This window comes from Lepidochelys olivacea (assembly GCF_965140295.1).
Source record: "Lepidochelys olivacea isolate rLepOli2 genome assembly, chromosome: 28".
NCBI classification, from domain to species: domain Eukaryota; kingdom Metazoa; phylum Chordata; order Testudines; family Cheloniidae; genus Lepidochelys; species Lepidochelys olivacea.
In genome coordinates this window covers 4,693,548-4,710,104 of record NC_140438.1, presented here as the reverse complement: position 1 = coordinate 4,710,104, position 16,557 = coordinate 4,693,548, and the positions used below count along the sequence as shown (strand labels likewise).

Here is a 16,557-nt window from a genome sequence, read left to right as displayed (position 1 = left end):
TGACAGGGATCAGTGACGTTGCTATAGTGACCGGGGGGGGGGGGTCCTGGCCCCCTTGTGCCCGGCGCTGCCGGGGGCTGCAGGGACAATGTGCCGTGGGGGGCGGAGCGCCCCTGACCCGAGCGGTGACCCCGGCGTCTCCCGCCGACCGCCCCCAGCCGGGGGGTGCGGCCCCGCTCGGACCGGCACCCATGGGTGCTGCACCCGCCGACCAGCCCCTCGCGGCCCCGTGCGGCTCCCGGGCTGCGGGGCATCCCCGGGGCCAGGCGCTGCCCAGGCCGGGTCATTCTCAGGGCAGGGTGGGGCTGGGGTGACCAGAGGGCAAGTGTGAAAAATCTGGACTGGGGTTGGGGGGTAATAGGAGCCTATATAAGAAAAAGCCCCCAAATCGGGACTGTCCCTATAACATCGGGACATCGGGTCCCCCCGGGTGGGGCACAGACAGGATTCCTGTGTGCAGAGCGCAGGCTGATAGCTGGTGGCAGGAGTAAATTAACCCCCCCCCCAGACAGATCAGCATTAAATGAAGGGAAAGGGCTTCTTGGATCTTTGACCTTTAATGGCTCCCAGAAGGGTCTTCCTGCTGGGTTTATCCCCAGGGCCTGGGACTCCTGAGTGCTGCTTGTCCTTGGCTCCCTATGGCTAAGTTGTGTCTGCACCAGTCTAGTTGCACCCACAATCCGCAATGGCAACGGGTCTTATCTGTTGTGGAAGCAGGTCATTGGAGGTGTCATCCCAGGGAGGAGATGTCAGCCCCTTCTCTGTCTCTGGCGGTGTGTTGGCGCCGCAGGGCGGGGGGAGAGTTTGGAGCCCCTGGATCTGTGCGTTAGTCAGGTCTTCGTTTGGGCGTGAGCTCCCGTTGCAGAGCACGGAACAGCTGCTGCGTTTGTGCTGTTAGGATCTCCTGTAAGAACATAAGAACGGCCATACTGGGTCAGACCAAAGGTTCATCCAGCCCAGTATCCTGTCCTCCGACAGTGGCCAATGGCAGGTGCCCCGAAGGGAATGAACAGACAGGTTATCCTCAAGTGATCCATGCCCAGTCACCCAATCCCAGTTTCTGGCAAACAGAGGTTAGGGATACCATTCCTGCCCATCCTGGCTAATGGCCATTGACGGACCTATCTTCCATGAATCTATCTAGCTCCCTTTTGAAGCCCCTTATAGTCTTGGCCTTCACAACACCCTCTGGCAAGGAGTTCCGGAGGTTGACAGTGCGTTGCATGAAAAAATACTTCCTTGTGTTTGTTTTAAACCTGCTACCTATTAATTTCATTTGGTGGCTCCTTGTTCTTGTATTATGAGAAGGAGTAAATAACACTTCCTTATTTACTTTCTCTATTCCACTCATGATTTTATAGACCTCTATCATATTCCCCCCTTCGTCACCTCATTTCCAAGCTGAAAAGTCCCAGTCTTATTAATCTCTCCTCATACGGAAGCCATTGTATACTCCTAGTCATTTTTGTTGCCCTTTTCTGAACCTTTTCCAATTCCAAGGTATCTTTTTTTGAGATGGGGCGACCACATCTGCCCGCAGTATTCAAGATGTGGACGTACCATGGATTTATATAGAGGTAATATGATATTTTCTGTCATATTATCGATCCCTTTCTGGATGATTCCCAACATTCTATTTTCTTTTTTGACAGCTGCTGCACATTGAGTGGATGTTTTCAGAGAACGCTCCACAATGACTCCAAGATCTCTTTCTTGAGTGGTAACAGCTAATTTAGACCCCATCATTATATATGAATAGTTAGGATTATGTTTTCCAATGTGCATCACTTTGCATTTATCCACACTGAATTTCACCTCCCATTTTGTTGCCCAGTCACCCAGTTTTGTGAGATCCTTTTGTAGCTCTTCGCAGTCTGCCTGGGACGTAACTGCAGGATAAAGAGCTTCTGGATCTGTCATAAATATAAAGGGAAGGGTAAATATCTTTAAAATCTCTCCTGGCCAGAGGAAACACTCTTTCACCTGTTGGGGGGAGGGAGAGCTCAGTGGTTTGAGCATTGGCCTGCTAAACCCAGGGTTGTGAGTTCAGTCCTTGAGGGGGCCATTTAGGGATCTGGGGCAAAAATTGGGGATTGGTCCTGCTTTGAGCAGGGGGTTGGACTAGATGACCTCCTGAGGTCCCTTCCAACCCTGATATTCTATGATTCTAAGAAGCTAGGATAACCTTGCTGGCACATGACCAATGAGGAGACAAGATACTTTCAAAAGCAGGAGGGAGGGAGAAACAAAGCCTCTCTGTCTGTGTGATGCTTTTGCCTGGGCCAGAACAGGAATGGAGTCTTAGAACTTAGTAAGTAATCTAGCTAGAGATGCGTTAGATTCTGATTCCTTTAAATGGCTGAGAAAATAAGCTGTGCTGAATGGAATGGATAATCCTGTTTTTGTGTCTTTTTGTAACTTAAGGTTTTGCCTAGAGGGATTCTCTATGTTTTGAATCTAATTACCCTGTAAGGTATTTACCATCCTGATTTTACAGAGGTGATTCTTTTTTTCTTCTATTAAAGTTTTTCTTTTAAGAGTCTGAATGCTTTTTCATTGTTCTTAAGATCCAAGGGTTTGGGTCTGTGTTCACCTATGCAAATTGGTGAGGATTTTTATTAAACCTTCCCCAGGAAAGGGGGTGCAGGGTTTGGGGAGGATTTTGGGGGGAAAGACGTTTCCAAATGGACTCTTTCCCAGTAATATAGCGGTTAGATGTTTGGTGGTGGCAGCCATAAAGTCCAAGGGCAAAAGGTAAAATAGTTTGTACCTTGGGGAAGTTTTAACCTAAGCTGGTAAAAGTAAGCTTAGGAGGTTTTCATGCAGGTCCCCACATCTGTACCCTAGAATTCAGAGTGGGGAAGGAACCTTGACATGATCCCAGTAGGGAGGGGTGAGGAGAGGGGAAGGCACATCCTGCTTTCCTAGCGTGGACTTGAATCTTCCTTGTTCCCCAGGAAGCAGCAGCTCAGACCCTTGGGAACTCAGCAGCCCGTACTGAGCTGGGTGAGGCTGCGGGTTGCGTCTGGGGTTTGTTTGAAGTGGTTTAACGCTTATTGGTGCCCTTGTGTCACCTCAATGACAGGCTTGGTTTGACCTAAACAGGGTTAGGCCCCGGTGCAGCCTGGCCCTACGGGGTCATCAAATCATAGAAGATTAGGGTTGCAAGAGACCTCAGGAGGTCATCTAGTCCAACCCCCTGTTCAAAGCAGGACCAATCCCCAACTAAATCATCCCAGCCAGGGCTTTGTCAAGCCTGGCCTTAAAAATCTCTAAGGAAGGACATTCCACCACCTCCCTAGGTAACCCATTCCAGTGCTTCACCACCCTCCTAGTAAAATAGTGTTTCCTAATATCCAACCTAGACCTCCCCCACTGCAACTTGGGACCATTGTTCCTTGTTTTGTCATCTGCCACCACTGAGAATAGCCGAGCTCCATCCTCTTTGGAACCCCCCTTCTGGTAGTTGAAGGCCGCTATCAAATCCCCCCTCACTCTTCTGCAGACTAAATAAGCCCATTTCCCTCAGCATCTCCTCGTAAGTCATGTGCCCTAGCCCCCTAGTCATTTTTGTTGCCCTCCACCGGACTCTTTCCAATTTGTCCACATCCTTTCTGTAGGGGGCGGGGGACCAAAACTGGCCGCAATACTGCAGATGGGGCCTCACCAGTACCGAACAGAGGGGAATAATCTCTTACCTCGATCTGCTGGCAATGCTTCTACTAATAGAGCCCAATATACCGTTAGCCTTCTTGGCAACAAGGGCACACGGCTGACTTATCTCCAGCTTCTCATGCACTGTAATTCCCAGATCCTTTTCTGCAGAACTGCTGCTTAGCTAGTCAGTCCCCAGCCTGTAGCGGTGCATGGGATTCTTCCGTCCTAAGTGCAGGACTCAGCACATGTCCTTGTTACACCTCATCAGATTTCTTTTGGCCCAATCCTCCAATTTGTTTAGGTCACTCTGGACCCTATCCCTATCATCCAGCATATCTACCTCTCCCCCTAGCTTAGTGTCATCCACAAACTTTCTGAGAGTGCAATCTATCCCATCCTCCAGATCATTAATGAAGATGTTGAATAAAACCAGCTCCAGGACTGACCCCTGGGGCACTCTGCTTGATACCGGCTGCCAGCTAGACATCGAGCCATTGATCACTGACAATCTAGCCAGTTCCTATCCACCTTATAGTCCATTCATCCAATCCATAATTTTTTAACTTGCTGGCAAGACTACTGTGGGAGACCGTATCAAAAGCTTTGCTAAAGTCAAGATAGATCAGGTGCACCACTTTCCCCATATCCAGAGAGCCAGTTCTCTCATCATAGAAGGCAATCAGGTTGGTCAGGCACGACTTGCCCTTGGTGAATCCATTTTGACTGTTCCTGATCAGCTTCCTCTCCTCCAAGTGCTTCAAAATGGATTCCTTGAGGATCTGCTCCATGATTTTTCCAAGGACTGAGGTGAGGCTGACCAGTCTGTAGTTCCCTGTATTCTCCTCCTTCCCTTTCTTAAAGATGGGCACTATATTTACCTTTTTCCAATCATCTGGCACCTCCCCCGATGACCACAAGTTTTCAAAGATAATGGCCAATGGCTCTGCAATCACATCAGGCAACTCCCTCAGCATCCGGCTCCGTGGACTTTTGCATGTCCAGCTTTTTAAAATAGTCCTTAACCTGTTCTTTTCACCACTGAGGGCTGCTTACCTCCTCCCCACACTGTGCTGCCCAGTGCAGCAGTCTGGGGGCTGACCTTGTCTGTGAAGACCGAGGCAAAAAAAGCATTGAGTACTTCAGCTTTTTCCTCATCGTCTGTCACTAGGTTGCCTCCCCCATTCAGTAAAGGTCCCTGACCAGCTGCTTGTTGCTAACATACCTGTAGAAGCCCTTCTTGTTCCCTTCACATCCCTTGCTAGCTGTAACTCCAGTTGTGCTTTGGCCTTCCTGATTACACCCCTGCATGCTTGAGAAGTATTGTTATACTCCTCCCTAATCATCTGTCCACGTTTCCACTTCTTGTAAGCTTCCTTTTTGTATTTAAGCTCACCAAAGATTTTCACTGTTAAGCCAAACTGGTCACCTGCCATATTTGCCATTCTTTCTGCACATGGGGATGGTTTGTTCCTCTGCCCTCAATAAGTCTTCTTCAGAATACAGCCAGTTCTCCTGGACTCCTTTCCCCCTCGTATTAGCATCCCAGGCGATCCTGCCCATCAGTTTCCTGAGGGAGTCAAAGTCTGCTTTTCTCAAGTCCAGGGTCTGTATTCTGCTGCTCTCTTTTCTTCCTTTTGTCAGAATCCTGAACTCAACCATCTCATGGTCACTGCTGCTCAGGTTGCCATCCACTTCTACTTCCCCTACCAATTCTTCCTTGTTGGTGAGCAGGGCCCCTAGTTGATTCCTCCAGCATTTGTACCAGGAAGTTGACCTCAACACTCTCCAAAAACTTCCTGGATTGTCTGTGCATTGCTGTATTGCTCTCCCAGCAGAAGTCAGGGTAATTGAAGTCCCCCATTAGAAACGGGGCCTGTGATCTGGAAACTTCTTAGTTGTCCAAAGAAAGCCTCGTCTACCTCATCCTCCTGGTCTGGTGGTCTATAGCAGATGCCCACCACGACATCACCCTTGTTGCTCTGTTCTCTAAACTTAACCTCTAAAGACTCTCAACAGGCTTTCCGTTAGAGAATGGAAAGTTACAGCCAAGTCCATCTGGGTCTGTCCAGAACCCAGAACTTTCTCTTTTGTCCCAGTCCAGAAGCTTCTCCTCCCTCCAGCGGCCCATACTTAGCCTGAAGTGGCCCCTCCTTAGACTTTTGTTCTTGTTCCTGCCAAACATTGTCACCTGGCCTTGTCCTCAGCTCTTTGTTTTCCAGCTGGTCACAGCTGGCTGGCTTCCTGCAGAGGATGGGTCCTCCATGGTCATTAGTTGCTAGGTGCCAAATGTCCGGGCAGTTGTCTTCTGGGACCCCCCATCAGCTTGGGGCCCAGACCCCAACAGTGAGGCATCAGTCACACCTGGATTTCTGCGGAGCAATTAATCTTTTCCCCCATCTTGTTAACCTTGCAGCTCATAGGGGAAACTGAGGCACACACACTATTCATTATAAAACATGGGGAGATGTGGCTGATGGCTGATGCTGAGAGAGACCTGGTGATAGCTGGAGAAGGGGAATCCGCACCGGAGAGCTCAGAGAGCAGGGCCTGGTGAACCCATGTCCTGTGCATGGCCCTTTTGGAGAGTGGGAGAGCTGACCCAGGGCTGCTGGGTGAACACTGAGGGGAGGGTGAGGAGATGGGGAGCAGAAGGTCGTATGGGCCATCGCCTTGGAAGCTGAATTTACCGAAGATGAGTGTGGGAGGCTGGAAGGGAGAGCCAGTTGTGGGGATCAGAGAGGCAGTGTATAATTCCCCTGAGCAGTGTCTGACGTCAGTGGGACTCTCACCGGAGTGAAGGGATCAGGGGTTCAGTGTCTGCAGCACCAGGCCCTTTGTCTGGGAGCTGTTGCCCTTCCCGACCCCCTACTTTGGCCCTGATCCTGCCTGTGGATCTGTAAGGCATATTTTCTAATCCTTTCATCACTGTGGCTCTTCTGTCAATTTATCAACACCCTTTTTGAATTGTGGGCACTAGAACTGGACACAGGATTCCAACAGTCGTCAGACAAGTGCCAGATTTAGAGGTAAAATAACCACTGTGCTCCTCCTTGAGATTCCCCTTTTTATGCATCCCAGCTTTAGCTTTTTGGCCACAGCATGTGTTCATGTTCAGCTGATTATGCCCCATGACCCCCAAAATCTTTTTCAGAGTCACTGCTTCCCAGGACAGCATCCCCCATCATGTATGTGTGGCCTAAATCCCTTGTGCCTAGACGCACACATTTACATTCAGCCGTATTTAAAGGCATATTGTTTCTTTGCGCCCAGTTTGCTAAGTGATCTAGATCACTCTGAATCCGTGAACTGTCCTCTCCATTATTTACCACTCCCTACCACTCCCCCATTTTTATCTCATCTGCCAACTTTATCTGTGATGATTTTATGTCCTCTGCCAGGTTATTGATTAAAAAAAGGTGAAAATCTAATTCCTTCCTGCATCTAACACACTTTTCTCCTTTGCTGCTTGAAGCTTCCAGAATGTCTCCGATGCCATCTACATATTTTACTATGTTTACACAGTTGTGTAGTGCCCTGATGCTATCAAACAAGTCCATGATGCATTGGTTCCCTCCAAATCATGGGTATTTCAACCCCCAAAGTGACCACATATTCTGTACTAGAAAGCTTCAACCAACATAGACGGTGAGTAAATATCACTACCAAGAAGTTATAGCTGTTTCATGACTTCATTTACAACTGTGCAGCCCCACTGAAGACAGAATAGGGCCCCTTACTTCTCACTCATGTGGTACTGAGGGTGGATGAAATAGAGAGACAAGGTGAGTGAGACAATATCTTCAATTAGATTATCACACCCACCTTGTCGCTCCAATATCTTGGACCAACATGGATACAACAGCACTGCATAGAACGGTAGATGAAACAGACAGGCAATGATTTTATATCTATCTAGTTATGCAATGCAAAGCAATGACCCTCAAGCCTCCTTATTAATTTTCAACCGTTGACAGGTGGCTTGGTACCGACCAGAGACAACATATGGTAGCCCCTGCTCTGAGGAGCTTATGATCTAAAAGAGAGACACAGAGTTGACAGGATGTTTTGGGAAATCACAAGGAGGGAGTATCTTGTTGTGCAGGTGTTTTATTTTTTATCTCCTTCTCCTCCTCCCCAGGAAACAGAGGATGCTTTTAATCAGAGGCAGTTCCCTACAAATCTTGTGGCCTGGGTCACCATGTGTATAAACCCAGAACTTGTGTGCATATTTATTATCTAACAAGTCACTATCTAGACCAGGAAACCCCACTGGCAGCAAATTCCTCCTGCAGTTCACACATGCACACACAGAGACAGTTACCTTCATGAGCGGCACCTCACCTTGGTGACGTGCAAAACATCCATTTCCTCCTTATATTGCTCAAGGAGCCATGAGATCTCTTTAAATATCGGATTTTGCGGCTCCTTTCTGTGTAGCAGGAGGCTCATCATGAGACCAAGGGCTTTGATGATGGCCTGCTTGAGCTGCATAGATGAGACACAGAATTTATGTTCCTACGAATTCATTCAATAACTTCCAATAGGCACACCTTTTCTACTTCTAATGAGCGCAATTTCCCTTGTTCCACTGTTGGAACAGTCCTATCCCAATATTTCCTGGTAAAGAACCAGGACTCGTAGGGTTGGTGTCAGGATTATATTCTAATGCACCTCACAAGTAGACCAGGTAAAATATTTCCCCAGATTAGTATGCATTCGAGGCCAACTCATCCCTGCTGTAACTCCACTGGGGCTGAATGGACTTACACCAGGAATTAATTTAGCCCACTATCCCAGGTTCATCTGCACATTAGGTGCACAAAACTAGAATCCATGTACACTGGGTACAGACAGAATTTCCATGATGTGGTGACATTATAAACGTATGGGTTTTCGATGTTTTACATGACAATCTGTTCCATCCAAAAGGACCTACCATTAAATGCCATCATCACAAAGAGTACCAGACACACAGAATGTAACATCACAATTTCTGCTAAATGTTTAGAAAGCCAGCAATTCTCACCTCCAGCTCCTCACAGATCAGCCAATTGCTGGTCACATGACAATATAAGGGAAGAATTGTATTGCAGAATTGTGATTCACCCATTCTGGGGAATGGGCACTTTCCCCAGTTCGTAAAATATCCATTTACTGCCCTTGAGCATCTTTCCAGAACTGCACGGAAGGAGAGAAGACAGGCAATGTGAAAAGGACATAGTAGTAATGAGGAGAAGTTGCTTTCTAAGAGAAGACACCCAGGCCTATTGTTTACTCCAATTCCATGGCAGCTACTGCTCAGTGCAGGACTAGATACTGAAATCCCATATCAATTTAGAGCTATTTCTCTTTCCCCCATTCCATTTCTTGTTTCTTAACAGGCTTTTTTCTTTGTACATCTCTCCATCTTTTTTCAATTACCATCATTTGAAGACTCGCGTCCTCTGCAGTTATTATTTATTCAACCCGAACGCTGTATGATTTCATCTTGAGTTACACTTTGTCTGAAAGATGTTTCGTGCCCCTAACTGCCATTGGCTTTCCTGGGATTTGAAGGTAGTGGGGAGCACTTTGCCCTAAAAGTAGGTGTATCTAGTGTCCTTGCTAAGACGAATTAGGGTCCAATCCTGTTCTCCATGAAGTGGATGGCAAAATTCCCATTTCCTTCAAGGGCACAGGATTAACCCCTTACTGAGCATCACCTGAAAAGCAAAGGAAAAGAGAAGTGGAGAAGAAGAGAAGACAGAGAATGAGGGTGAAAGGAGATGATGATGATGATGAAGAAACTAAGGAGAGAGAATGGGTGGAGCAGTGGGAAACAGGGGATTTTTAAATGTACAGTAATGAAATCTGCTCCCTTCACCTCCTCCCCCAGGAGCCTCCTGGCAGAGGGGCAGCTTCAGCCTTTGTGTCTGTTTATTTTAAACGATATGCGTGAGTCATAAAGGGCCTGAACTTACAAATGCTCAGCACCTCCTGCAAAGTAAGGAGCACTCTCAACTTGACTGAGTGCCACAGGAGCCAAGGAACGCAGCAGCTGGTGCAATCCAGGGAAGGGAGCACAGTTCAGGGCCTGACAACACACTTAGAAACACCGTGGGGCAGGATGCTATGGGTTCCGAGGCCATTGGTGCTGCGTAAGCAGAGCAGAATGGCTTTAAAGCAGCCATTGAAAGTCAGTGGGGGGTTCACCCTGAAGAGGGGAATACTCCACAAATGTACAGCTGTGCCCAGTGCCCAACTCACTCCCAGAGTAAGGGGAGAGAGCACTGGGGCGGGATGGGAAGTGGGGTGGAGAAGAGCTCCACTAGACCTGATCTTCCACTCATTCCCATCCTTAAGGTACTTCACTCAGGGGCATAAGTTTGAGCTTGCACCTCCGGCTGGATGGCTCATGGTCTGGAGGCCAGAACTAGCAACAGCAGTTAATCTTGTGTTTCTACACACACACTCAAACAGAGCTCTGTTTAGCGGTAACATTTTTAGGTAGAGAGACAATCCCCGGTCCTTAAATGAAAAACAATAACCTTGAAAGAAAAGAGGGAAGTGACCGTACCATAGGCGGATGACAGGTTGCCCAACGTAATGAAAATAAACTCTTCAGGCAGCTCCAGACGATACAGCAGCTCGCACATGACATCATTGAAATAGCAGCGTGCCAGAGTCACTAAGGTGTTGCTAGCTGCCACTTTTAGTTCATTTGTTGCTTCCTAAAAACAAAAACCAAAAGAGAGAGACTGAGGTGACTGAAGCCGGTTGCACTAGCCAGAGTTCTTTACATGAGTCAAGTCCTTATTTCTGTGCACAAGTTGTGAATGAACCAACCCAACTTTCTGAGGGTAGAGTCATTCGTCATAAATATTCCTCGAGTCACTTGGCTAAACAGTTTTCGGCCTTTGAGTTGCTTGCAAGCTGCTTCGTTAGCCTATTCACTGTTAGCTACTTGTGGTGGGTGACTGGTCACCACAGTCACATGATATTTCCTCTTCCCTTCCCTGAGGCGGTAAGTGAGACACAGACTGGGCAGCTTCAAGATATTCCGAGAGCTTTCCTGAAATAAACTGTCCCCAAAAAGGAGGCTGACTTCCTTTGGAACAAGAGAGGGATTTTTCCAGCAGGGGTTTTCCTGCTGGCAAACTATATTCTAAATCCAATGCTGCTTCTTTTGGAGATAGCTCAGATTCTGTCTGTCTTGGGGCTTTATACTGCCACTTATCACTACAGTATCAGAGTGCCTTCCACATAAAATCAGTAACAATAATGAAATCCCGAGTAGACTTCGGGAAAGACTTGCTCTTTAAGACACCATAGGCCTGTCTCTAGGTCTGAGATCATGTGTCCTGATCCTGCAAAGCACTTAAGCACATGTGTAACTGTCAGCATGTGAGTTGTCCCATCTTATGCATGTGCACAAGTGCTGTCTAGGACCTGGGCTTTGGTCTGGAGGAAGGTGTGGACCTCTAACAGAAGAATACATTTTCATTTCAGTATATAGTTTATCCCCCAAAAAGAGAGTTTGAATGAGTTAAAGCTTTGGATCCTTTGACTGGTATCTCGGGAGAACTAACTTACCTGAGTCTCTCTCACGTGGTTGGAGGCTAGTGTTATTATTTTCTCCAGAAGCCTTCTCTCCAGGCCCTGGGTGTCCTGCTGTAAGACTTTCTCCAGGGCACAGTAAATGTCTACTCTGCTTTGCTGGGGACAAAACATAAAGGAGAAGAATTGGGAAAAGTTTTTCTTGCCGACCAGACAGTAATTTGGCTAATAAGCCCCTGCCCTAATTGGCGGCTTAATTGGTGTAAAACGTGCCCTGCCCTCCACACACACCGCATTCAGCAGAGCTTCAGAAGCAGCCGAGCAAGTGACATCGTTTAATCTTCCTGGAGAGACAAGAGCCAGAGGAAGCGCCCTTCACTGCCCCCTTCTCTAGTTTCATTTATTCAGCACAAACAATAAAAATGAGCACCTTGCCCTTGCTCTAGCTGCTCCAGGCAGAATTTGCGAATGTGGAATAGAAAATACCCAACTCCTGCAGTAAGTCCTCAGAAGCTCCCCGGGGCAATGAGCTCAGCCGTGAGGTCCACACGGACAGTAGCACGCGCGAAGGCGTCTTTTATGCAGCCCATCAGTGTAGAACTTCACAGATGATACTAACTATGGAGGAGTTGTAGGATCAGTTGGGACCCAGAAAAAATAAAGTGGGACACAGAGAAATGAAAAGCCTGAGGAGAGAACAAGATTCATTTCAGAAAACTGCAAACTAGCACCTCTGGAGAGGAGGTAGAAGTTACTGACATAGTGGGAGGGAGAAAAGTGGGAAGCAACAAGTGCCCTGGGGTGACAGTGGAAAACAAAGTCAACAGGTATATGCAAGGTGTGATGGCTACCACAAAGAGCCAGGTGGGTTGGGTCTTTTACACACAGGGCTCATGGCACAAAGCAGGAAGACAACAGTTCCTCTCTGTTCAGCTGAGCTGTGACTGCATCTGGAGGAGTGACTTTTCTAGCACCACATTCCCAGAGAGATCAACAAATGGGAAGTCATTCCTGGCAGAGCAAAAAGGAATACAGGGGGCTGGCAGAAGTGACTTCTGGATAGAGCCCTGCAACCTGACCCAAATCCTAGGGGACCGGACCACAGGCGTCCGGGTCAGGTTGGGTGAGAAAACAACTGGACCCTCTTGGGGTGGGGTCAGGTCGGCTCTCCTCCTTTAGCCCCTGGGATCGGCACAACCGGGACTGCGTGTTCCTGCCAGCCACCACCTCCTTCCTGCGCTGCCCGCGCTGTGGAGCGAGGATGCCGAGGAGTCACAGCATCTCCCTCTCTCTCTGCAGCACAGACCCAACACAGCAGGGGCCATGTCAGAGGATGGAGCCATTGCTGCTCACAGTGGCCGCTGCACCAGCCCCATGAGCAGGATGCAGAGGCAGGATCCGGTCTGGGGGGAAGGGTTGGGACCAGGATGGAAAATGATTCAGCCTCTCAGGGTGAGGTGAGTGGGCCGGGGGCCAGTTCAGGTTGGGCCCGAGCAGACCCCTACTTCTGCAGACAGACAGAAAGAGCTTTCTGTGTCTGATGCGGCCAAGGGATGACTCGGAGGGAGAGAGGATAATACCATACAACTACCTGGAGGATGTGAACACCAAGGAGGGAGAGGAATTTTTTAGGATAATACATTTCGGTAAAAGTAGGAGTAACGGGAGTAAGCTAAAAAAGGACATTCAATTTAGACTTTGATAACAGGAAAAATGCCCCAACTGTGAGACAGGGCTATTAGGTTATGACATAGTCTTCCTAGGAAAGAGGCAGAAGTTCAGTCCTTAGGGGCTTTTCAAATTAGTTTGGCCAAAACAGTGGAAAATGGCTGCTGGGAATGCTCCTGCATTAGCAGGGAAATGGACTGGATGATCCAATAGGTCTTGTCCATCTCTGCCTCCTGTGAGTCTAGACATCTGTGTGACCTGCATGCCAAGGTCATAACCCACGTTGGAATGTTCTAAGCCAATCAGATCTCTGAATGGGAAAGGTTAGGGGGTCAGACAAGGTCTGCATCAGATCTCTTGATTGGCTAAACGTTCCAGTGGTTCTGCTTTAAAAGGCATGCTTCTGCAAACTGCAATCATAACAGAGAGCTCCACTGGGGAGAAGCCCCTTCCATTCATTTTTAAATGTAAGGAGGATTTTTTTAATTGAAAATTGTCACTGAGAACTTATCAATACATAAGCAATACATAATTCAAGTAATTCAAGTAATTAATCAAATGAATTAACATAATTAATCACTCTCCTTACAGTGAGTATGATAACTCCCATTTTTTCATGTTCTGTGTGTATATAAATTTCCTCACTGTATTTTCCAGTGAATGCATCCAATGAAGTGAGTTGCAGCTCACGAAAGCTTATGCTCAAATAAATTGGTTAGTCTCTAAGGTGCCACAAGTCCTCCTTTTCTTTTTATAATTAATCAAGTAATTCAAATAATTAAAGGAGTCGGAGGCCAAGACAAGCAGTTCAGTTGGCCTCCTAGTACTTTAATGGAAACTAAAATGCCTTCTTCGTTGGCCCTTAATAGAGAAATGGACTTTGTCGGATGCAAGTGTTAATCAATGGAAAAAAGGGGTCTGAATATTCCTCCTGGGGGAATTCTGCACTACTGCACACGTGCAAAATTAATGAGCCCCGCATAGTTTTATTTTTTTGCACAGTAAAAAGCTTCTGCTGAAATGCTGCTGCCATTCCATCTCTTGCCCACCAAAGGGTGCTGTGGCAATAGAACAAAGCAGCAACTCCCTATCAGCGAAGGAAGAGAGAGAGCCTGTCTTCTTCACAGAAGGCCAGGTCAGCAGACAGGGGCTATGGAAAGACAGACAGTGTGGGATGCTGGGGTGGGGTCAGTCAGGGGCTCATAAGGGCTAGTGGGGGAGGACAGACTGGGGCAGGGGCTGAATGGGAGTGGAGGCACAGAGTTAGAGGAGGAGGGAGGTTCAGGGCCCCATAGTGATGGGGGAGGAGGTGCAAAGCTACATAAGGACCGGGGGTGGTTGGGTGGGGGCACAGAGACACATGGGGACAGGGGGAGGGAGTACAGGGACACATTGTTAGGATATAGATGTTCAGGCCTGTCTGTAAAGGCCTATAATCTAAGCATTTAGGTGTATTGTTATCACTTGGCTAGTTATAGAGGTATAAAAGAAAGAATCAAAATCACTGTCTGCCAGTGTAAGGTCTTTCTCTTACTGTGACAGTCTGAGGCCCTGTGCTTAGGCTAAGGCCTTTGGCTAAGCAGCAGAGGCAGCCATAAGCTGGGAAGTGACAGGTCACCTCCTCACATTCCCAACTAGTCACATTGAAATAAGGTGCTATTGGGCTGTTAGGAACACAATCCTGTCCTGATAATGCCTATCGCCTCCAGAGAAAGGGAAGGGCCTAGAAGCTGTAAAAGGAAACTTAGTTTGATAGCATCCTGTCTGGCAAGAACTCACTTATCACTAGCTGGGATGTGAAATCCTCATTTCTGTGTTGTTCTATCACTGTAGTCCCCATTTCCCCATTGTTTGTCTGTATAATCTCTGCCTGGTTCTGTGATTGTTTCTCTCTGCTGTATAATTAATTTTGCTGGGTGTAAACTAATTAAGGTGGTGGGATATAATTGGTTAAATAATCCTGTTACAATATGTTAGGATTGGTTAGTTAAATTTCAGGAAAATGATTGGTTAAGATATAGCTAAGCAAAACTCGAGTTTTACTATATAGTCTGCAGTCAATCAGGAAGTGAGGGGGTGGGTGTGTGGGTGGGGGAAATGGGAACAGGGAATGGGGGTGGGGGAATTGGAATCATGTTTGGCTAAGGGCAGGAATGGGAACAGGGACACAGGTATAAGGCTCTGTGGTGTCAGATCTGGGAAGGGGGACACTAAGGAAGGAAACTGGAGTCATGCTTGCTGGAAGTTCACCCAATAAACATCGAATTGTTTGCACCTTTGGACTTCGCGTATTGTTGCTCTCTGTTCATGCGAGAAGGACCAGGGAAGTAAGTGGGTGAAGGAATAAGCCCCCTAACACACATGGGGATGAGGGGAATGGGTTTCTGAGTGGGGGTGGAGGGACACATGTGAACAGGGGGTGCAAGGACCCATGGGTGTGCAGGAACACATGGTTACAGGGGCAGATGTGCCTTACTGAATGGGAGAGGTTAGGGGTCAGACAGGGTCTGCATGGGGGGAGCTGCCTAACAATTCCTCCCCACCCCTCCCAAAAAACTGTTCCATACTTTTCCCACCCATACCCAGCAACGCTCCAAGTTCACACCCAGGCTCCTTCCCAGCAATTTACTTCCCTCTCCCTCAGCTCCTCCATTACCCTTGACTCTACCAAGCCTTTGCACTGCGCCTAAGGGGTGCAAGAAATATGGTTCTGTATTGAGTTTAAATGAATTATTACTCAGAGTTCTCTATTAACATGCATAGTAAGGAATTGGTTTGTCAAAAAACATTTCCTGAATCCTTTTTGTTGTCTGTATTCATACAGACATACTTGCTGACAGGTATTTTGAAATAAATAACCAAAAATAAGGTTAACGGGTGTAATTATATTGTATTATTTTGACAAACAAAATATGCAGAATTTTGCAGCACTTCTAAAATATTGTACGCATCATTTTTATTTTTTTGTTGCAGAATTCCCCCAGTAGAAACTATATAGATAAGGGTCCCTTCAATGCTATAATCTCAATAATATGTCATCATAATAAAGGAGTGTTGGCTAGGATTTAGAGCAGGGAGTCAGTTCACTTGGGTTTTATTCACATTCTTTGACTAACTTGCTAAGTGGTGTTGAGCAAATTACTTAATTCTCTGTGACACAAGTCATCCGTAAATGGGGATAATGCTTCCCATTCTCACAAGGGTGCTATGAGTCTTAATTCATTAGTATTAGGGAAGTGCTTTGAGATTTTTGGACGAAGATGCCAAAGAAGGGCAAAGTATTATTAGAAGAGATTACTGCTAGTCTGATCGTGTACTTTTACTGTCTACAGCCCATGTACTCCACTGTGTGTAAAAGGACAATGCTCTCTTTATGGAGCATTATATCATCCTGATCTGTAAGAACAGCATTTTGCACGATGAGTTTACGCCTGAGGACAGAAGGGCGAATACTGATTCTACTGATGGTGCGCCAGGCCAAGTTCTACACTGAATTACCCCCGTGCAGTCCCCTGTACCCCCATGAAGTCAGGCAGAATTTGGTGTGGACACCTGGAAAGCAGATGTAATTTCATGAAACTGCCCTACCTCATCCTTTTGCAGTTTCTCAAGCAGAACTGTCAGAACGATAGCCAGCTTGGTCTCGGCTATAAAGGCAATCCTGAGGGCAATTTTGCCCTTATCTTGGTCATCCAT

General features: G+C 47.2%; 1 protein-coding gene across 1 annotated transcript; it reads right to left on the bottom strand.

The window, feature by feature from the left end:
• Positions 1 to 826: 826 nt before the first annotated feature.
• LOC311513970 (maestro heat-like repeat-containing protein family member 2B) lies at positions 827 to 16,557 on the bottom strand (the record flags this gene model as incomplete). The annotated part of the gene is made up of 6 exons (XM_084616185.1): positions 827 to 904; positions 7,999 to 8,142; positions 8,684 to 8,835; positions 10,214 to 10,367; positions 11,230 to 11,352; positions 16,450 to 16,557. 6 exons carry the CDS (start codon positions 16,555 to 16,557, stop codon positions 827 to 829), a joined length of 759 nt encoding a protein of 252 aa, XP_084472311.1.